This window comes from Homalodisca vitripennis, chromosome 8, assembly GCF_021130785.1.
Source record: "Homalodisca vitripennis isolate AUS2020 chromosome 8, UT_GWSS_2.1, whole genome shotgun sequence".
In the NCBI taxonomy this organism is placed as follows: domain Eukaryota; kingdom Metazoa; phylum Arthropoda; class Insecta; order Hemiptera; family Cicadellidae; genus Homalodisca; species Homalodisca vitripennis.
The window spans coordinates 19845391-19869017 of record NC_060214.1 but is presented as its reverse complement, the minus strand read 5'-3'; the positions used below and the strand labels follow the sequence as shown (position 1 = coordinate 19869017).

The 23627-nt window shown below is 35.1% G+C and overlaps 1 protein-coding gene across 1 annotated transcript in view; it reads right to left on the bottom strand.

The window, feature by feature from the left end:
• Positions 1-8723: 8723 nt before the first annotated feature.
• Positions 8724-23627, bottom strand: part of LOC124367402 (serine/threonine-protein kinase S6KL) — a 40393-nt gene continuing 25489 nt past the window's right edge. Inside the window, exons 6-8 of the mRNA XM_046824192.1 lie at positions 14087-14194; positions 11812-11970; positions 8724-8945 (exon numbers count right to left, since the gene is read on the bottom strand). Of these exons, the coding sequence (XP_046680148.1) occupies positions 8809-8945; positions 11812-11970; positions 14087-14194 (404 nt within the window). The 3' untranslated portion in view covers positions 8724-8808. The remainder of the gene's footprint in view (positions 8946-11811; positions 11971-14086; positions 14195-23627) is intronic.

Here is a 23627-nt window from a genome sequence, read left to right as displayed (position 1 = left end):
ATCCTCGTACATGACCAAGCTCTTTCACTATAACCCCTGTTGCTAAAGGGGATATAAGTCCAGTCCTTGGACGTGCCCGGGTGTGTGGTACACCACCTAAGGAGTGAAGTCACAGCCTCTGGAGGGTGTAGTTTCATACGTGGAGGAACAGTGGCGACTGCCGCAACAAAAACAAAGCAATCCCATGAAATAAATGTTTGAATGTTACTTTAACACGCACTCTGTAAGAAAGTTATGAACAAGAGGAAAGGGAAAGGAGCTCAACATTTTTAAGTGCTCTTGAAATTTAAATGAACTTTTAGTTATCCAGTCGAGATACAAGTGAATGTTATTTTAACACGCACTCTGTAAGAAAGTTATGAACAAGAGGAAAGGGAAAGGAGCTCAACATTTTTAAGTGCTCTTGAAATTTAAATGAACTTTTAGTTATCCAGTCGAGATACAAGTGAATGTTACTTTAACATGCACTCTGTAAGAAAGTTATGAACAAGAGGAAAGGGAAAGGAGCTCAACATTTTTAAGTGCTCTTGAAATTTAAATGAACTTTTAGTTATCCAGTCAAGATACAAGTGAATGTTTACTACCATCTTCCTTGGCCACTAATAGACTTTGAAGTCCTTACAGAGATAATATTATTCCCAAGGAAACAGGATTTTTCCGGACATTTGCCATCGTTCAGTGAAACAAGAAAACAGTAACACTACGTTTCGAGATCTGCAATCTGATCTCTTCTTCAGGTAAAGAACTAACCTAATACATAATTACAAACTAAGTTAAAATAAACAAATCTTACTAAAGCGTTGTGGCACGCCTAAGTCAGGAATCACAACCTACATGTTGTTGTCAACTTCACTAACACTAAAGACATGCACTTAATACAAAACTACAGGGTGATTCATGAAGTTCTCCCCCCACTTCTACAGCACATTGTACTAGTACAAATAATGAAAAAATGTTATATAAACATAGGTCCGAAAACGCTTCGTTAGCGAGTTACAGCTAGCGAAAGATTTCGCCTGAATTCCTGGGTAAAGAGTAAAATAAAGCCATACTGAACTTTTGGAAAGGTTAATTAAGTAAGAAATATCGTGGATTCTTATGTATTTTTACCTGATAAAGCTAATAAAATAGGTTTCAGAACTGTACCTGTAGTAGTTTTTGAGGGATTCAGGGTTAAATGCAAAAAATTGGGGCACGAAACAATGTTTTTTTAAGTTTGATGTACAATAACTTTGTTAAATTGGTAATAAATACATAAAATCAACGAAAATTAATTGTAGAGAATTTAATTCTGAGAAAATTGATATAATCAAAGTCTAAAATAAAACAGAAATAAGTACCAAAAAATCGATTTTATTCAGTATAATACATTACTAGTTTTAAGCAAAATTAATCAGGTTGGGCCAACCGTACGCACCCTTTTATAATAGATTTTCGAAAATGAGGCCATCATTATCAATAAATTTTGCAGCACGTTTGTGTTTTGCTTTTGTTGCGTTTCTTAATTTTTCAGGACCTCCCTGTATCTTCACAGCCGAATCCATAATACGGGCAATTAATTCATCACGAGAATTCACTTTTGTCTTGTATACAATGTCATTCATCCATCCCCAGATGCAATAATCCAATGGAGATAGATCTGGTGATCTTGGTGGCCAAGGGTGAGGCCCTCCACGACCAATCCAGTGTCCAGGAAATTGATGATTTAAGTAAGCAGAAACGGCACGTGAAAAGTGGGGAGGTGCTCCGTCATGCTGGAAGTACAAATTTTGTCTGAGATGTAAAGGAACATTCTCTAACAGCTGCGGCAACTCTTCTTGAAGGAAATGCAAATAGAACTCACCATTTAGGCGTCCAGGTAATATGATAGGTCCAATCAGCCGATTGTGCAAAAGGCCACACCAGACATTGACGCTAAATCGGTGTTGAAAGTTATGTTCCACTACCTCATGTGGATTTTCTTCTGCCCATGAGTGTTCATTGTGCAAGTTATTGACACCATCCCGAGTGAATTGTGCCTCATCCGTAAACAAAATACGCTTGTAGAGTTGATTATTAATATTCAAAAAGTTGCAAAACTCCAAGCGAAGCGGACCATCCCCTAGCTGTAGATGTTGAACCTTTTGTTTATGAAACGGATAAAATTTGTTTCGATTAAGTGACCTCCACACCGTTGACTGCGAAACTCCTATCCGCCTAGAAATACGTCGTGTACTTACACCTGGACTGCGATGAACAGTATAATTAACAATATCATCATCAAGTTGGACAGCTCGTTCATAATTGGTTCTAGTACTTGGTAGTGATCCTGTTTCCCGAAGAGTACGAAAAGTTCCTGAAATTGTTTTGGTATCTGGAATTCTCCTATTAGGGTAACGTAGTTCATATTCTTCTACAGCAGCTCTAGCATTACCATTACAGTAACCCAAAATAAAAACCATATCAGCGTATTCCTCTGATGTAAATAAGTAAGGCATTTTTTCGCTGAATAAACAATCGAATTATAACTCACAGAAAAATTGCATTTAATAACACGATTCACAGAACCCGATCTCCTGCTGTAGCTTGCAAAACACCACTAATACACAGTTCTAACGTAACAGTACAGAATACCATTGTTGATCAGCTGTTATTCGTGCGTTAGAAATTAATTTAAAAAAAACTGCATTTCGATGATTAGTAAACAATAATGGGAAAATGTTTACTTAATTTATTTTCGAACATTTGATGTAAATTTTTATTAAAAAAAATACAACGTAATAAAACATGATATTTTTATTTACAAACAAATTTATTTAACAGTTAATCTTGTTTTCTCAATTTATCTCATCATTAAGGAACAAACATTTTGTTTTTGTTTTATTTTACCTAAATACCGTACGGTATTTCTTTACAGCTAGTAATGTATTATAATGAATAAAATCGATTTTTTGGTACTTATTTCTGTTTTATTTTAGATTTTGATCATATATATAAATTTTCTCAGAATTAAATTCTCTACAATTAATGTTTGTTGATTTTATGTATTTATTACCAATTTAACAAAGTTATTGTACATCTAACTTAAAAAAACATTGTTTCGTGCCCCAATTTTTTGCAAAAAACTACTACAGGTACAGTTCTGAAACCTATTTTATTAGCTTTATCAGGTAAAAATACATAAGAATCCACAATATTTCTTACTTAATTAACCTTTCCAAAAGTTCAGTATGGCTTTATTTTACTCTTTACCCAGGAATTCAGGCGAAATCTTTCGCTAGCTGTAACTCGCTAACGAAGCGTTTTCGGACCTATGTTTATATAACATTTTTTCATTATTTTTACAAGTACAATGTGCTGTAGAAGTGGGGGGAGAACTTCATGAATCACCCTGTATACAAAACACTAATCATTAAAACTAAACTACGGAATACAGGTCACAATACGTCTTCACTCGTCTACTAACCATCTACGACTGACCAGAGGGACTAGCCAATGGCAATCGTGACGGCTGGCTAAAACAAGATGGCGGAAATACAAGGGAAGGGGAACAGGAATGGGCCCTTTCGTTACACGATTGCCATTGGCTAGTCCCTCTGGTCAGTCGTAGATGGTTAGTAGACGAGTGAAGACGTATTGTGACCTGTATTCCGTAGTTTAGTTTTAATGATTAGTGTTTTGTATAGTTTTGTATTAAGTGCATGTCTTTAGTGTTAGTGAAGTTGACAACAACATGTAGGTTGTGATTCCTGACTTAGGCGTGCCACAACGCTTTAGTAAGATTTGTTTATTTTAACTTAGTTTGTAATTATGTATTAGGTTAGTTCTTTACCTGAAGAAGAGATCAGATTGCAGATCTCGAAACGTAGTGTTACTGTTTTCTTGTTTCACTGAACGATGGCAAATGTCCGGAAAAATCCTGTTTCCTTCACAATCTTTCCATCGTCAAAAATAACCTTTAAACAAAGAATTATTCCCAAGTAAGAATAAACACTTAACGGCTGTAACTAGAAACAAAACTTGGATTAAAGGCAAGCTTTTCCAGCTGCCCACTGTTTCCAGCCTAATCCACCTTATTCAGAATAAATTAATAAATAAAATAAATAAGAATTTTATTCTTATAGTCTGAAGGCCCCAACACGATTGTTGAACCTGAAGAAGGTTGTCAATGGAATCCGAAGGTTGACTCGCTGATTTCCAATCTCATATTTTGGGGTATAGTCCATAAAAAAAACATCCTTAAAGCTATTTTTAACACAATTTTCATGCAGTGCACCAAAAAGCAGTCTAAACAATATTATCAAAATGGTGACTATGAGGATTATCTTCTTTCATCAGCTAATTACACATGCAAAATCCATCTTTCTACTCTAATTTACTGAACATTTGATATTTCAAAGATGAGGAATTCTATGGTTGCAACTTGACAGTGACTCCACTGAATGGATTTGTTCAATGATGTAATACAAAATCTACAAAATTGCTTAATTTGTCTGCCTTTTTCGACAACAACCTGACCATCTACCTATTTTGAAGAATCTGCAATGTTTACAATTACATGTAGGTTTTCTAGACAGTAAATCTTCATGTAAACCTAAAGAATATCAGTTGGTGGACTGAGACAGACTTTATTTTTTTATCCAATTTCAAATCACAAGAACCATTAAGGCGTCTTAAGTATTCACCTGCCTGGAAAAGTCTCAAGAACTTGAATCAGACCTTCGATACAGCTCTCAATTAAAATATTCCTTCAATACAGTAATCCCAAATTACATCCTAGATGAAAGGTTTACACATTCCAGTTGAAAGTACACTGGGTACAACAAAACCTGATGTGTCACTTTCATCTGGGCAACCCCATAGATCTCCAGAAGCGGCACATCACTGACCACAAATGTCGAGGTGTTGGTGGAGCTACCTTAATGTTGAGGGCTGTTGCTAGCCATGACATGAGGGAGTGCCTTCATTAGTGATATTTAGTGTGTCTCCTGTCACTCCGGACGCAAGCGCAAAGGTCCTTCTTGGAATAACTGCAATAAGAGCTTTCTCAGTTTGTTCTAAGTGAAAAGAATCCCAATCTACGTTAATTCTGTGAGTAGATTCTGACTTGTTTCTACTTCACCCAATGTAGCATGATTCAGCCCAGGTTGTGTGATACCCATGGCACACGGTCCTTGTTTCATTAAGTTCAAGACTTGGCGAAGCTGTGCGCATATCCCGGCCTTGGTGGATAGCAGGCTCACATTGATATTATTGTGTCATGTTAACTTATCTGTACTCTACAGCCAACAAATCCCATCAATGTCCTTCCCTTCACGCTTTTCTTTTTCCAGCTTACTCCTGGAGAAGTGCCTAATGAAAGGAAGAAAATTTTGCGCAACAAAGACAGACTTTGAACATTGTTCATTTTGATGAACAGTGGATTGAAGGAACTTCAATTATCATCTTTCTAATATATTTACCTACTTTATTACTGAGTGTCCCCATCTCTCTTCTTGATATTTAAAGTTAACTAGTCCTCTGTTTTAATAATAATTCATTCTGACCTTGTTCATGTGAAAAGTAACGGTTTGTGATTTTAATATACAATTATCTGTTTGAGCCCATTTAATATTAATAACTAAAACCCCTCCAGTGTCTGAGAACATGTTAGAACTCTTCACATGCCATATACATTAACATTACAAGTTTTTCTACTGCCTGACACATTTATTTTTATTTGTGCTTTTTCCCTGTAGGGCAGTCAAATTTACTAAGAGGTTATCATTAAAGATATCATTTTATGCTACATAAACACCATACATCTATTTCCAGAATTGTTTCTGGGCATGTAAAACCCTTACTACGTTTCACGCTTCTTTGTTTTGCAATAAAGAAAAGTATTTTGTTAAGTAAAAAATACTTACGCCTTTTATACCCTTTCTTTTGAAAAAGGTATTCCCAAAATCAATACACATTTTTCCCCTTTATAATGTTTTTCCTCACAAAATTTGCAATTTGAAATCTCATGGGTTTCAGAGGTTTGAAACCACCGTATCAATGGTTTGAAATCCTAATTTCCCCTGATAAAATTAAGATTTCATTTATTTATACAACAAGCCTGTCATACAGAATGTTTTCTTCTATTTCGACCTTTGAAACTATAAAAATAATAGGTGTATCTGCTTACATTTTCATGTGATCCTGTTAATATAGACTTCACATTTTTCACGTCAAATCTGCTTTGTAATGTTACATATTGCTTATAAGTTATGTTTATTGATTCATTAACACTTTCACATCTCGTCTGAACTGAAAGCCGTATGTAGCAGTCAACGTGTTAAAGTACCTATCTCCCAATAATACTAACAGTATTTGCATGTATCAGAAACTCATACTCTCATGCAACGTATGGTACACAGCAAATATATTTTTTTTATCTTAGGATAAATATTAATAACACATTCAAACCTATGATTATAACACATAACACCAATGCAAAATTCATTCAACCCACATTCATTCTATTTCCACCAATTGTAACTTACTTCCAATGCTGCAGCCAGTTTTATGTCATCCACTAAAATGTCAGAAACTCGTTAACAGTATATAAAATGTGTTTGACGCCAAAAAGAGTTTTAGCAAGTTTTCAACACCCAGTGTGTTGGGGTATTTTTATTGTTTAGCAATTTGGTCTGTGAAAAGTTCATAAAATACTGTTCTATCCGTACTGATCCAGTAATTTTATCTTAGCCGCATGTCTCATATTCATAAATTCTAAGCCTCTGGTTAAGAGGCATTTAGATATTCAAAATAAAATTGTTTACTGAATGTACATAAATAGTAGTTACGATTGCCAATTATTGAAAACTGTTTTCTATAAATCTCTAAATTTTAATTTTGCAACAATGTGAATTGCCATTTTTTGTAGTTTTAACACTCTTTTCAAATAGTTGTTTGTTCATGCTCACCACAAAACTCCATGAAACAAGAGGGAATAAATTAACCATAATATGTCATAATCAGTACCAGATTTGGGCAATATTTAGTCAAGGACCTCAAGGCGTAAATTCTTGAGGACAATTTGACAAAAATATGATCAATGTAATTGTTCCTATTAACTATTTATCAAGGTGTACTCCAAGTATCTTTATAAAGTAAATATCTTTCATTATAGAAATTTTCAACAAAATAACTCAAAATCTACAGAACATAGTAAAAAATTCAGGACATTGAATTTTGATAAGTTTATATGAAGATTTAGTCTGTTTAAATTTTGGATATAATTTTTATGATCAACAGACATATATAGCATCAAACTTTACTTAGAGCTTCCTTTGAGACAGGGCTATGTCATCTGCATATTGCTCAACTTTCCATCCAGTAATGGATTCAATATCGTTGACATACGAGGTCCAATCAAAAAGTATCCGACCTCATCGTGTATCGCTGCTTCTGCTGCCAATAATGAGATAAGATTTGTTGCGACAATAGTTCCTACTATGATAAGGAAAGGTACAAAGTCTTATCTTGATCCCCCGACTGGTTCGCCGGAGACGGGTCAGTATGTATTGATAAGTCAAGTGCGCGTATCGGTTTTGTCTAACTGTGAAGATGACGGAAAAAGTGGAACAACGTTATTGCATTAAATTTTGCGTGAAACTCGGAGAAAAACAAAGTGAGACCATTCGGAAAATTCAGCTAGCATTCGAAAATGAGGCAATGAGTGTTACGCAGATTAAAGAGTGGTATAACCGTTTCAAAAGTGGTCGAACCTCGGCAGAAAGTGACGCGCGTTCGGGCCTACCAAAAACAAGTCGAACTCCGGAAATCATCGAGAAAGCAAAAGTTTTGATCTGTGAAAATCGTTGAATGACTGTGGAGGAAGTAAGTACTGAGTTAGATGTCAGTTTCGGATCAGCTGAAGCAATTTTAACGGATGACTTGGGATTGCGCCGGGTAGCCGCAAAATTTGTACCAAAATTGCTGACAGACGAGCAGAAGCAACGGCGATTGGATGTTGCCGAGGACATGCTGCAATGTTGTGAGGATGATGCGGACTTTTTGACATCGATAATAACTGGAGACGAAAGTTGGGTCTATGGATATGACCCTGAGACCAAATTTCAGTCATCACAATGGCAGTCTCCCCAGGATCCTCGGCCAAAAAAAGCAAGGCAAGTTCGAAGCAATGTCAAAGTGATGCTTACTGTTTTTTTCGACCACCGTGGAGTTGTGCACCATGAATATGCCCCTGAGGGTCAAACTGTCAATGCACAGTACTATTTAAGTGTCCAACATCGTCTCCGAGATGCGATTTGCCGCAAAAGGCCTGACTTGTGGGCGTCTCAAAATTGGCGGCTACACCACGACAATGCGCCAGCTCATTCTTCCCAGCTCATTCAAACTTTTTTGGCGAAACACGGCACTCCGCAAGTTCCTCAGCCTCCGTACTCTCCGGATATGGCTCCATGCGATTTTTGGCTCTTCCCCCACCTCAAAAAACCATTGAAAGGCACCAGATTTGAAAGTCGAGAAGCAATTATGAAAAAAACGACGGCTGATCTCATGGCGATGCCGAAAAGTGATTTTCAAGACTGCTTCCAGAAGTGGAAACGTCGCTGGAATCGTTATGTTGCTTCTCAGGGTGCTTATTTTGAAGAAAATTAACACCAGCTTTTTTCAGGTAACTTCAGTTTTACGTTGCACCAAAAGGTAGGATACTTTTTGATTGGACCTCGTATATCAGGAAAAGAATTGGACCTAGTACTGAGCCTTGGAAGACCCCATAGCGCAGAGCAATAGGATTGGAACATTGATTTGAAATTTGGAAGACTTATGCCCTATGGCTTAGAAATGATCTAATCCATCACCTTTCCGATTAAAGAGAACAGTACCAACCTGACCAGTGAGTAAGAGACAAGCCACCACACCTAGACTCCACCAGTCCGCCGCATGACCGTAGTTCTGCTCAAACACTTCCGGTGCTGCAACATAAAATATCACAGGCTGGAAAATGTATGATTTTTTAGTGGAACTTCATTACCAACACAGCCTCAAATTCTCCAAGTACTGCAATTAAGATAACAAGACCTGACCACTCAGAATTACAATTCTCTCCCCGTCACTAAACTACTTGCTACAGTCATAATTGCTACAGTTCTCAACAAGAGATTAAAGTTGGCGTTCCGCAAGGATCAGTGCTCTCAGCAACTTTGTTCCTGGTCTTTATTAATGACTTATTGAAGATTGGTTGGAGGGGAAATATATCTGCATTTGCTGATGATGTTGTACTGTTTTACAATGATAAGCAATTAACACTGTTAGATAATTACATAAATAATGATTTAAAATTATTAAGGGATTGGTGCAATTTTAATAAAATGCAAGTAAATGTTAATAAAACGAAATCGATACTTTTTGATCCAGGTAGTGGCGATTTACCTTTTGAGATAAAGTTCCATTCCACTAATTGTGATTTACTTGCTTATAACTGTGGAACAATCCAATGTGTGAAAAGCATTAAATATTTGGGAATTATTTTTGATAACAAACTTAAATGGGACGAACATATATTATCTCTACACAGGAAAATAAAGTCATCTATTCGAACTTTTTATTTTTTAAGAAATTTCTGTGAAACTTCATTGTTAAGATCGTTGTATTTTGCTTTAATTCACTCACGTATACAACTAGCTGTTTCCCGCGGCTTCGCACGCGTCTCTTAAGCTTTGCCCGTATATTTCTTTGCCTTCAAATAGTGTTTGGATATTTTAATATACGTAACTACTGTGTTGTAATTGCAGTTTATAATGTGCAGGCGCTTTGATAACTTTTATATCTTGCAGTACAGCCTGGTGGTTAGTTACATCAATGGGCATTGCGTATAAACCTTCTACATAGAAAAATACAAATTTTCATAGTGATCGGTCCAATAGTTTCTGAGTCTATAAAGGACAAACACACAAACATTCATTTTTATATATTATGATTGCAGAAACAGTTTAAACAAAATTTGTCGTTTCTCTTAAGCTTACTCTATGCTTTAAAACTATAAGTGTAAAGAAATTTATATATAAATATATTTTTTGTCGCATTATATATGTTTACAAAGAACAGCTGATTAAAAATTTGAAAAGACTCTTTCACTTAATAACATATGTTTGCTGCAATGCATTTCTTACGGGTATTTCTGTAACCAGTGGGGCGGAATCCTGAATCGGGAAAGGGATAAAAAGTATCCTATAACCTTCTACAGATCAAGACGAACAAATTAAAAAAAAAATTAGGCGAATCCGTCCAGCCGTTTGTGAGTGATGCTGTTACACACGAACAGTTTCATTTTTATATTATAGATATGGTATCGTCTGCTTTGGAGGCACATTTAAAACTCTGATCGATAAATTACGAATCTCTCAAAATTATTTTTTACGTATTATTTTTAAAAAGCAGAAAAGGGAAACCTCCTTTCCATTATACCAAACGTTAAATATACTACCTTTCCGTCATATTTTCGTGTTTAAAGTTTTAAGTCTGTTCTACAGGAGAAGTGGCAATAAAGAAAATAATTTAATATATCACTATAATACTAGGAGCTGTTCTGCAGGTGATGTTAGACTAATTAAAGTAAACAAATCCATTTTTAGGCATTCCTATAGTTACCTTGCACCTAAATATTTTAATCAAGTCCCTTATTGTATAAGACAGAGCATTAGACTTAGGGAATTTTGTTCACTGTTGAAAAGTTGGCGAATGACTAAACAAGATGTAGAATTTTTGAATCTTGTAATTGGTTAATATAGTTTAATTATTTCCATAGCATACAATATATGTCATAAATTAATGTTAACGCACATTTGAAAAACCTTTTCACAGTTCTAATTATTGAATAGTTATTACAATATTTAAGTAGTCTAGTTTAGAGTTTGAAAGCATAAACATTGCAGAGAGTGTCTTTCTTGAATATTTAAACTTTATGTGCTAGACTGAAAAAAAAAAATATTATTGTATTTTTATCTTTGCCTTATAAAAACTGGCCACACTACTGGTTACGTGGCCAGTCAATTTCCAGGTTTTGTATTTGCAATTTCTGTTGTATGATGCTGATGGAAATAAATAATTTATTCATTTATTCACTTTTGTTGGATGTCTTCCAACATTACAAAATTCCAGCTACTGCCATTTTGTTGGAGCTTTTCCGACATGATTTTCGATCTGCAATATTATTGGTAAGTATTTACATAAAATATCCCTTTAGATCGCAGGCACATTCAATTTGCTTGGATTCTGAAACTACGATTTTACATCAGCTGTTTTTGTTTTACTTGTTATTCAAAATACTGATGTTGGTTTGCAATGTTTGTTTACCTATGCAAAATGAAAAGTCAACAGAGAGATTTTTTGTATGTAGAATAGAACAGTAAAGAGGTTAAAAGTAAGAAAACTCTTATTTTTTTAAAAGGAAACCTTAATTACCACTGGACATTTTTCAAAAATGGAATGTGAAAAAGTAAATTTAAATAGTTTTACTCTTAAAAAGTGTATATAATATAAATACAAACTGTATTAGCATACCCAATTGAAACTTGAGCAACCAGAACTGCAAAAAGTTCAACGCAATAAATTGCACACAATATCTTTTATTTTTTGGCTAATTTTATTCTGAATGCTACAGTATTCTATGTCCAAAATATGAAATGGAAAGGGTTATGTTAAATTATATTTCCAGACGGAGATACGTCTCTGACAAATGTCTTTGTCGTATGGACAATATATACTGTCAATTAGGACTAAAAGGATATATGTATATCACAAGCATATAGAACACTTTAAGGATGAAAAACTCAAACATACCCATAAACTGAAGTGTGCCGCAAAGTGTGGAAGTTCGTGTTCCGTACTTGAGCCTCTTCGATAAACCAAAATCCACGAGTCGTATATGACCAAACTCATCTAACACCACATTTTCCAATTTCATGTCTCGGTAGATAACTCCAGCATTGTGCAGAAAATCTGAGATCAAGATCGTTCTTTATCATTACATGCTTCGGGATAAAAATCACATTTTCAGAAGTATAAAAACATAAAAGTCAACAGAAGTTTTAAATACAACACATAGATTCAATAAATGAGTAATTTACAGTACACATAGCTAGTAGGCCCACCACAACGCACAATCACGGACCCAAACCATTCGACAGAAATTATTTATCGTGCCTACGTCTTATTTATTGAATCTATGTGTGTTTAATGACAAATTAACTTTGTATTCTTCAAAAACGTACACGCATTTAATCTTTTTCATTATATTAATTCCCTAAACTGTGTATTTTTGCCACAAACATTTTTTTACCTGTTCAGATTAAACCTGTGTTCAGAAAAATATGTTTAGATCATCAACACCTTACTACACATCTATTGTAAAGATACCATGATCGGTGGTAATGTGTAATCCTTTTTATGACATATATTCAAATATTATTGAAAATGTCCATTAATTGTTTCTTAAGGTACTTCTTTTAGAGGACCATAGCTTTCTATAATTATTTGTTTCCATAAACAGATTTAAAACTAATATTTAATGTCAAAGAGCTAAAAATTAGAAGAAACGTTTGATCTACAGTATAATAATCTAAGAAAACTGGTTACTGGTAAAACTGATGATTCTCAAACACTCCAAAAAATTTGTTTTCAAGTTACACAGTTTTACAGGAGATATAATTCACTTTTATATAAAGACAGTCCAGAACTAAGTATGCTTTAAATTCAATGGTAAATGCTATAATGAGAAACTATAATACGGCTTTCACTAATGGATATTGAAAATTTGTCTCTATCAGATAGTGAGTTTAAAACAGATGTTAAAGTTTCTTTGTTCAGCCAACACTTTCGGATATTGTAGATTTTGTGTGGTTGAATTAAAAATTGTAGATAATTGTACTACTAATCCTCTATCATTCAATCAATGTTATTACTGTTCTTTATTTATTGACAGTTTGTAAATATGTACCTTAATATAAATTTATATTTATCATTTTAAGCAATCTATATTGTTTCGTTTTTTGGTTGTGTACAGATTGACTATTTTGTTTTGTTTTAAATAAATATAATAATACAGTGAACAATTTAGTTGAAGTCTCTTGTAATATTGTTCACTTTAATTGGAAAATATTATGTTGTGAACAATTAAATTAGAGTAAATAAGAGACAATATAGAGGAAAGGTCAGGTGTGGATGAAGAGATTGAAGGTACTAAGGATTATGCCCCAAGTAGAAGATAATTTTTCTTGCCACAGAAACACCAGAATATAACATAATCAAAATATTTAGAGTTCACACGAGATGTTTCTAATGAAAGGTAAATGCTCAGTGAGCATGATATATTCCACTAATCTTCAATCACAATCCTCCTCAGGACTTCCTACTCTGTCCAACATCATTTTTATAAAACCCCTTGACTGCCACTTTTATCCTATCCTTGTCATCACGGCGCCTGATAGCTGTAAGATACACACTGGCCTCTAGTAGTGTTTATTTGAACTACTACAAATCCACAGTAGTGCTACTACACTCTTGCTTCATGAGGAACTATCACAAAATCAAGTGGTAAAGTTTTACCTGAATATTAGAAACAGAACTTAATTGTTTTCTAGTTTTATCAATTACATTTTTGAAGTTACTACTGCAAGTTCTTCTAATTTTATATTTTGATTGTGGTTCAGTCGGTATGACAGGAATTAGTTGTTATAGTCAGTTTTAGATTTGTCCAGATGCGATGTTGTAAGTTAAGCACTCAGCAGTATATCTTCCTGAGATTGCGATCAGGATGCAGACTCAATTTATCCACCACGACCTTATGACAAGTAAAAAGAATCTGATGACAACTTGGTAAATAAAGATATTACTAAAGTTGGTCATGATGGGTGACCAAAAATGCTAAATTTCTGCTGACTGTGGGCAAACCCGTCACTCACCTATACCAACACTTTAGAAAACTCTTCACGTAAGGGTTTATCTATTATTCTTATTTTAAAAACTGGGTAACACTAATAGTTCAACCTGTAAAATATTTTTTACAAATTAATATACAGTCTATTAATTTTAGGTATTTTTAGGCAGAAATACATACCTAGAGCTAGAGCAATCTCGGCAACGTACAGGCGGACCAAGTCCTCGGGCAGGCTGCGGTAGAGGTTCAACAGGACCCACAATTCTCCCCCACATACGTACTCGCTAACTGTAACAGATACACTCTCTCTTCATCTGTCTTTATATTGTTACACATTCTAGTATTATGTATGGACAAGAATACACACGAGGGTGATTCAAATAAAACAGGTCTGATTTTCCTACAAACTCTGGCAGTGTCATTAATCTACAAGTGGTTCATTAATATCTTTACCTAATATCTTTAGAGAGAGAGGAGAAGACAATGTAACTCTCTCTCTCTCTGCAAGTGTTGATTAGCTGCAATACTTTCAGTTCAATTTTGACACTGTCTGTATAACACATTGTTATGCAAAACACTTCTACAACTGACTCATTTTACAACTGAAGCAAACAGACAAAGCTTAATTAAAAAACTGTTTTCATTCAAATTAAAATTGACTAGAGAACTTAAATAATCCTGACTACTTTTATCTACAATCACAAAAGATTATAATCAAACAGCCCCATTTTATAAATCTGACTACCTATTGTGACCATCAGGAGTCTGTCAAACCTGATTAAATTTTACTTAGTTATATACCAGCAAAAATAGGCGTTTCTCTCAAGGGGGAAAAAAGCTATTCTTAGGGAAATAACATTCTCATAGATAAATGGCAGTCAAATTCAAATTCAATAAAGGCGACAAGGTATTTGCCAAGATAAGAGGCTTTCCTTACTGGCCTGCCACAGTTGACAGTGTACTATCAACAGAAAAACAACAAGCAAAATACGTCATTTTCTTTGGAACCAAAGAGACAGCTACTATAAATGATGAAGATGCTTGTCTGTATGCTGAATACAAACATATCCATGGAAGACCCAAGACCGACAATGTCAGAAATAAAAAATTCAATCAAGCTTTGAAGGAAGCAGAGACAAGTGAAACAACTGAAGCAGATTTCAAATTCAAAAAAAGTGATACACTAAACATGTTGGTAAAAAATCTCGAAGAAAGCTTAGCAGAAGAAAACCTATTAGAAAACTTAGAAAACGATGAAGACAAACTAAAATTGGCTGCCAAAATTGGAACAACTCTACTGGAGGAAAACAAACTGTTGAAGAGACAAAACTTTGAACTGGAATCGAAACTCACAGCTGCAGAAGAAAAGGCAGAGGGACTAGAAAGAGAGGGAGAAATATGTACGTTAAAAATAGAAGAATCTTATACCAGATGGGAGAAATACATAATAATTCTGAAAGGGAAAAAAGATACACATAGAAATGCAGCGGATCTTTGAGGAAAATGACAGAAAACAAAATCAAATAATCAACCTTTACAACTTAGAGAAAGACATATATGCTTTACAAAGAAACTTAAAGAAACATTTAACATCAGAACAAGAATCTCTAAGCTGTAAAAACTATGAAACTGAAATTCAAACTGACCAAAACTGTGTACAAAACTTGAATACTCATACCCCCCCCCCCCCCCCCCCCCCCCCCCCCCCCCCCCCCCCCCCCCCCCCCCCCCCCCCCCCCCCCCCCCGACTGACAACACAACGTTTTTAATAGAGTTGGTGGAAGTGAAATCAAAACAACATCTTTTGGAGGAGGCCATTAAAACCTTAAAAGCGGAAGTAAGTAAAGTTAAATTACCCAGTGAAGAAGAAACTCAAATGACTCCAGTGGCAAAGAAACAAACTGCCTCAAACAAATGCCCCCTAACCAGGACATTCAGGAAAAATAAATTTAGTATTTCTCTTCAGATGGCCAAAAGTAAATCAATAAACACTCATAGCCATTCAAAACGACCACAAAATGAAACAAGACCTAACTGCAACCTACACACAAGTTCTGCTAACACACAAAGCTCGAAGAAGGGTCTGAAATCTCCTCTTGGAGAAAATCAACAGACTGAGGACAAATTACAAATTAAACACAAATTAAAAGTTATTTTGGCAAGGGACCACCAATGAATGCAAAGCCTAAAGCTAAAGAAGAGAGCTATGATGATTTCTTCAATAAACACATAGACTTTTACAAAGGTTTAACAAAACATCAGTACCAGCTAGCAACTGGCAACCCAGCCCCTAGTGGAAGAGATGGACTACAAGCTCCAAATCTGGTGCTTCTAGGTCATCTTTCATCCTCATCACCAGAGAGCAACAACCAAACTATACTGCAGGCAGAAGTTTATAATACTGATTCTGGAAACCAAAACACTCAGGACTGTGACTTAAACACCCCAACTGAAATTGTATCCCAGAACAACCATAACACCAATGGATCTTTTTTAGCTCTCCCTCACAGGAAATTCAGCCAATACGACATAACCCTATTCTAAACCAACACAAAGCTCAACAAGGCACCCTTAGCTACAAGAATAAATTAACGATCTTCCATCAAAACACAGATAGAATCTCCAATAAAATAGATAGACTCAATGCACTTTTGGATACCCTAAAACCTGATATAGTAGTACTGACTGAACATGGACAAAAAGAAGAAACACTCAAAAATACAAGACTTATTGGGTACACTCTAAAAACAGGATTTAGTCGCAAATCTCACCTGAAAGGTGGAGTCGCCATATATGTCAAAACCACAATAAGCGAAAAAGCGGAAGAAATCAACATGCAAGAACACTCCATTGAAATGATATGTGAGATAGCTGCCTTGAGAATAGCTTTTGGGAAATCATATCTTTACATTGTAGGTATCTACAGAACACATGGTAACCTAGAAACAGGACTAGATGTCATCTATGACTCCCTTGAAACAGTCTCAGCAGAAAAACACCCAACAGTTCTAATTGGAGACATTAACATTGACTGCCTAAACAAGGGAGATGAATTTTTTCAAATGGATAACACTCTAAACTGCTATGGACTGCGTAGGATCGATCTTCCACCAACCCGTATAACACATAGATCTCAAAGTTCAATAGACGCCATCTGCACCAACATACCAACACAGGAAATCAATGCGGAAGTTATAAACACCGCCATATCGGATCACACAGGCCAACTGTGCACACTTTTCGAAGAGATAAAGACAACTAATGACTCTACTATAAAAAGAAGACTAATGAGCACCAGAAACCTTCGAGAACTGAAAGAACTACTGGCCAATGAAAACTGGGAAGATGTTTATAAATCCTTCAATGTAAACGAAGCCTACAATAATTTTAGTCACACTCTCCAGGGAGCACTAGATCAAGCGTGCCCCTTAGTTCAGTTAAAACAAAGAAATAAAAAAAATCAAAACAATTCCTAACGACCCCAATACACTTCAGTTAAAACAGCAATTTCTGGCTGCTCAAAATGCCTACCACGCAAGTGGTAGGGAGGAGCATAAAAAATATGCCTCACAATTAAAAAAAGAATATGACTTACAACTTAGAGAGCTGAGGAAACAGACAAATGCTAGAACCATCTTGGAAGCGGACAACAAATCTAAAGCCATTTGGAATGTAATAAACACTGAACGCAAGACAGCTGAAGAAGCTAACTCGATAACAAGACTCAAAATTAACGGAGAAGAAACTACAAACCCCAAAGAAATTGCAGACCATTTCAATCAGTATTTTACATCTATCGCAGAAGAAACTATAAAAAGTAGCGGAATTACACGAAAACAAATAACCCAGCCAATATTTAACAGAAATGTGCCGCATTTAATCCTAACAGAAACAAACTGGGATGAAATGATTAACACCATAAGGTCATTGAAGACAAAGAACTCAGCCGGATATGATGACATTTCATCAAAACTATTGAAGTTGTGTGAGAATGAACTGAGCAACCCTCTGGTAGATATTGTCAACAAGTCATTTAGAACAGGACTCTTTCCTTCTGCCCTAAAAATGACCAAAGTGTACCCAAAATTCAAAAAAGGAACAAAAACTGAAGCAGCTAATTACCACCCCATTTCTCTTATTCCAACCTTTTCAAAAATAATAGAAAAAATAGTTTTAACACGACTTTTTGATCACCTCAACACATTTCAAATTTTAACACCCAATCAATATGGCTTTCTCACAGGAAAATCCACAACTACCGCCCTCATTAATCTGGTTGAGTTCCTACTTGACCAAACTGAAGAAGGAAACACCGCTACAGCAATACTACTGGACTACAGCAGAGCCTTTGACTGCCTGGATCATGAACATCTTCTTACAAAGCTTACTACCCTTGGAATTCAAGGCTCTTCCAAGTCATGGTCCACAAGCTACCTGACTGAAAGGATACAAAAAGTTGCAATAAAATATGTACAAAATGGAAGAACAAATATAGTAAATTCTGATGCAAAACCAATAACCCGAGGAGTCCCGCAAGGCTCTGTTTTAGGCCCAATACTCTTAAACCTCTTTACTAACGACTTCCCACAATTCATTCAACAATACAGTGATACACTCATGTATGCTGATGACACTGTAATGCTACTTGGAAGACCCAGACCAGAACATTTGGATATAGACAGCTTTGTGGCCTTAAACATGGCAATACAGTACTGTCACAATAACGACCTGGTTGTTAACGAAACTAAGACACAGCAACTAATACTGGGACGACAAAAACAGGATGTATAAGGACTACCCGACCTTGAAGAAATTTCTTCTTGTTGATACCTAGGAGTTACTCTGGACGACAAGCTATCCTGGAGACCTCATGTGGATACTCTCTGCCGTAGATTAAGCACAGGACTCTACGTAATACGAAGAATTAAGAACACCAGTGACTCGATAGTGCAAAAATAGCTTACCACGCACTGTTTGAGTCTCATCTTCGCTATGGGAATGCAGTGTGGGGAGGAACCACAATGGGAAATTTGCAGCGAGTACTTGTGCAACAAAAAACGAACAGTTAGAAGCCTTAAAGGTTTGGAACCAAGAACATCCTGCAGAGAAGCCTTCCGGGAACTCAAAATTATGACAGTAATCAACCTCTATATCCTAGAAGTAGTCTCCTACGCTCACATCAAAATGCCATCAACAGTGAGAAGCGGAGTACAAATTCACCAGTACAATACAAGACATGCTACTAACTACTGCCTTCCAGTACACACCCACGCCTCAAAGGAAAAGAAACCAAGCTACATCGGTGCGAAGATCTGGAATTCACTACCAGAAGCCCTCAAGAGGATAGACCGACAGCGGTTTAGAAAAGATCTGCGAGCCTGGCTGCAAGACAACCCATTCTACTCCGTCACTGAGTTCTTTGAATGGAGACCACAGAACAACCATTAGTGTACAACTTTTTGATTCTTGTTGTCTATGTATAGGAAATGTATTATTATGTAAATTGACGCAACTCATCATCATCATCATCTGACGTTTCCGTTATCACGGGTCGTCGTACACAGCCTCCTCCACTTTTGTCTGTCATTCCAGGTCTCCTCTTCCTCCACCTGCATTTTCTGTAGACCCCTTCTCTCTACGTCTTTCCACACTTGATCCTCCCATCTTCCTCTCGGTCTTCCTCTTGGTCTTCTTCCTCTTTCCTCCTTCTCCAGTGCTATTCTAGGCATTCTATTATCTCCCATCCTCTTCACATGCCCCATCCACTGTATTCTTCTTCTTTCCATTGTCTCTTGCAGTGAAACTACCTTCAATCTTTCTCTGGTTATTTCGTTCCTTATTCTATCTCTTCTTGTAGTCTTCTCTATCCCTCTTAAAAATCTCATCTCTGCAGCTTGCAATCTGCTTAAATCATTTTTAGTCCACGTCCACGTCTCTGCTCCATATAATAAAATTGGTTGGAAATAAGATTTATACATCAATACTTTTGATTCTTTCCCAATGTTCCAACTCCAAACAATCTTCTTCACCATATTGAAAAACTTTCCACTCTTCCATATTCTGTTTCCTATCTCTTCTCTTATTGTGCCCCTATCTGTTATGATACTTCCTAAATAACAGAATTTTTCACCTTTTCAAGTCTTTTTCCTTCAACTAACACGTCTTTGTTATTTCCTTCCCTTCTCTCTACTTTCATTACTTTACATTTTTGTATGTTCATCTCTAAACCATATTTCTTCGCCACTTTTGCCCATTTGTTCAACTCTCATTCTAACTCTTCTTCCCTATTTTCCCATATCATTATGTCATCCGCATATGCTATCGTCTTAAGTTCTTCTGCTCCTCTGTTTCCTTGTACTTCTAGAATAATTTCATCCATTATAATATTGAAAAGGAAAGGTGACAATATACTTCCCTGCCTTACTCCTCTCTCTGTTTTAAAAGTTTCCGTATATTTTTCTTCAATTCTCACCCTGTTTTTACATATGCTGTACAGGTTCTTTATTCTTACTACTACTGACGCAACTACTGACCTTAAAGATAATGTAAATAAAGAGTTTTGACTTTTGACTTTTTGACTTATAGATACCTTGTTTGGTTTGTAGAGAGGACTCATGTCCTCCAACAAGCTAACAACTGATTTTCATCTAATGGTCTGTTACTGAATGATAATAAATCACAAAATATTTTATTTTCTATTTGTAAAAATCTTACGTTAACGAAGTATAATTTAAATTTAAAGTCCTATATAAGATTTTTGGGTATAACTTTAGATTCTAAGTTGACTTGGTAACCCCATGTTCTAAGTGTCTGTTATAGGCTGTCAAGAGTAATATTTTTGCTGCGCCACCTAAAGAAACTTGTTCCCAAAGATTATCTTAAATCCACATATTATGCATTTTTTCACAGCACCATATTGTATAGAATCACTCTATGGGGTAAAAGTCATGATATTCAAAAAGTATTACTATTACAGAAAAATACTATTAGAATTTTGGCTAGTGTCTCTTCCTTAACTACATGTAAACCTATTTTTGCGGAGGAAGGTATTCTTACAGTTATTAGAATCAGAATTTCTTTATTAACATGAACATTGAGAAAAGTTATGCGTCAGAATATACATATGATACATGGTAATAATACATGATTGTCATTTATGGTTGATTGAGTTTTAGTCTAAAGTATGGCTGATTTCTTCGGTGAATACTTGAGCAGTGTAGATAGGACTTTCCAATAGCCACAAATAAAGTCAACCTTTATATATATATATATATATAACATTGGACAAACATCTAACCACCTTAGAGTCAGAATAACAGGGCACAGATTTGATATTTTCCATAAAGACAAGGAGAAGCCATTGGCAAAACATGCTGCTGAGCACAAAAAAGACAAAATTGAAGAATGTTATAACCTTAAAGGAATTAATAAGGTCTTCCCTTGTCATGAAGAAAATTTAAATAGATTAAAATTAAAAAATCTGGAACAAGCACATCAATTACTTTTAAAATCAAAATACCCAAATGGTCTAAATTTAAGATAATTTTAACTTTTCCAAATTTCCATCTGTGCCATTAATGATATATCAGCTGGGTTTTTGAATGTTTTAGTTGCGTATTTACATTTTTGGTTATTTTATTTGTTGTGTTTCTTGTTCCTTGTTTTCTACATTTATATTATGCTTCCTGAAGATGTGGGTATCAAATCCCACGAAAAATATATAGAAGCTTTTTAATCTTCGTTTTTCATTTCAATAAGTGAAATAGTATATATATATATATATATATATATATATATATATATATATATATATTCATGTCTGAATAAAGTAAAACAGAATCTTGTTGACTTTTCTCTTAGAAATGACATTCATCAATATCCTACTAGAGGCAGTTTATATTTAGATCAGCCCTACTGCAGATTAAGCAAATCACAATCTATGTATTCTTTTATCAGTATCGGTTTGTTTAATAACCTACCTCTTACCAGTCATAACATTAGTCTTAGTAAATTCAAATCAGTGATGTATAGATGGCTGTTAACTAGACCTTTTTATAGTATACCTGGCATTGTCTGTGATAGACGTTTCTTTTTAATTTTAAACTATCTGTATTGTAACCCACAAAACTGTTTAACTGTTTTAATTGTCTGTAATTGAACAGTTTTTTTATTTATTTATGTTATGTTTCATTAAATAGGCACAACCCTATGGATGTCCAGGAGCGGCACATCACTAACCACAAATTTTGAAACATTGGTGTAAAAGGGTTGATTCATTGTTGGATTTAAGTAAAGCATTTGATTGTGTCCCTTTTAGTATTATTCTGAATAAACTTCATTTTTATGGGTTGTCAAAACATTCATGTATGCTTATAAATTCTTAAATGACTAATATAAAGCAATATGTTTCAATTCAAGGTAAAAGTTCACCTGTGGAGACAGTTGGAGTGCCACAAGGCTCAGTACTTGGCCCATTTTTCTTCAATATTTTGATTAATGATTTGCCAAAAAATGTATCTGTGGGTGCTGTTATTTATGCAGATGACACTTCTCTCTTCTCCTGTAATAAGAATCTCATCAATCTTCAAATGACCATGAAATCAGGGGAAGATGAAGCCTTGAATTGGTTCTCCTCAAATAGATTGCTTTGTAATCAAGATAAAACCCAAAATATTATATTAAGCTTATCAGCTCAAACTCAGGAGGTTCAATCAGTAAAGTTACTTGGCATGTACATTGATTCAAAATTAAATTGGTCTCATCACATTAAAAACCTGTGCTGTAGGATCTCTAGGGTTAGTTACCTGATTTGGAAATTGAGAGACATTGTTACTATAGAATATTTAAGAACAGCATATTTTGGTTTGTTTCAGTCCCATATTTCTTATGGTCTGATTCTTTGGAGTCATGCAACATCTGTGAGAGATCTTTAGTTGATTCAAAAGAGAGTTATAAGAACTATTTGTAGAGCAGGTCCTTTTGATCATTTCCGACCACTTTATGTTCATTTGGGGATATTAACCGTTATCAATCTTTATATTTTTAAGGTATTAGTATACACAAAATCTAACCTACACTTATTCCTCACCAGGCAAGACATACATGTACATAATACAAGAAATAAGTTTAAGCTCAATATTCCTCAGCATAGATTAACTAAAATTGGTTCATCTCATAAGATAAATTGTTTAAACTTTTTTAACAAATTAGATGAGTCTGCGCAAGCAGTATCTCTTACTGTGTTTAAAAGTAAGCTAATGAATTGGCTGTTGAGTAATCCATTTTATACATTAGCTGAATTTCTCAACTGTGAAGTAGATTTAATGTTCTGTTGATTCTACATTGACTTGTCTTATGCAGAGCTCTTATATGATTATTGCATAATTGTACTTTCATATTTCATATTTTATAATTTTAAATTATGACGATGTATTTTATTACTGTGCTTTTATATTTTAGTATTTTAATTTATGACAATGCCTATTTCAAGTATGCAAATGTGATCAATGGCAATAAATAATTTGATTTGATTTGATTTGATTTGATTGATAAGGCTAGTTAATTGTGGAGGATGATTGTTGGAGCTGCCTTATAGTCAAAGGTCGTTACTAGCTAATTGTTTCACTAAACACAAGGGAGTATCTTCTCCTGAGGGAGTATCTTCTCCTAACCGTTTTGAGTAGAGAGGCTGGAACACACCTAGTTAAACCTTCTTCCAACC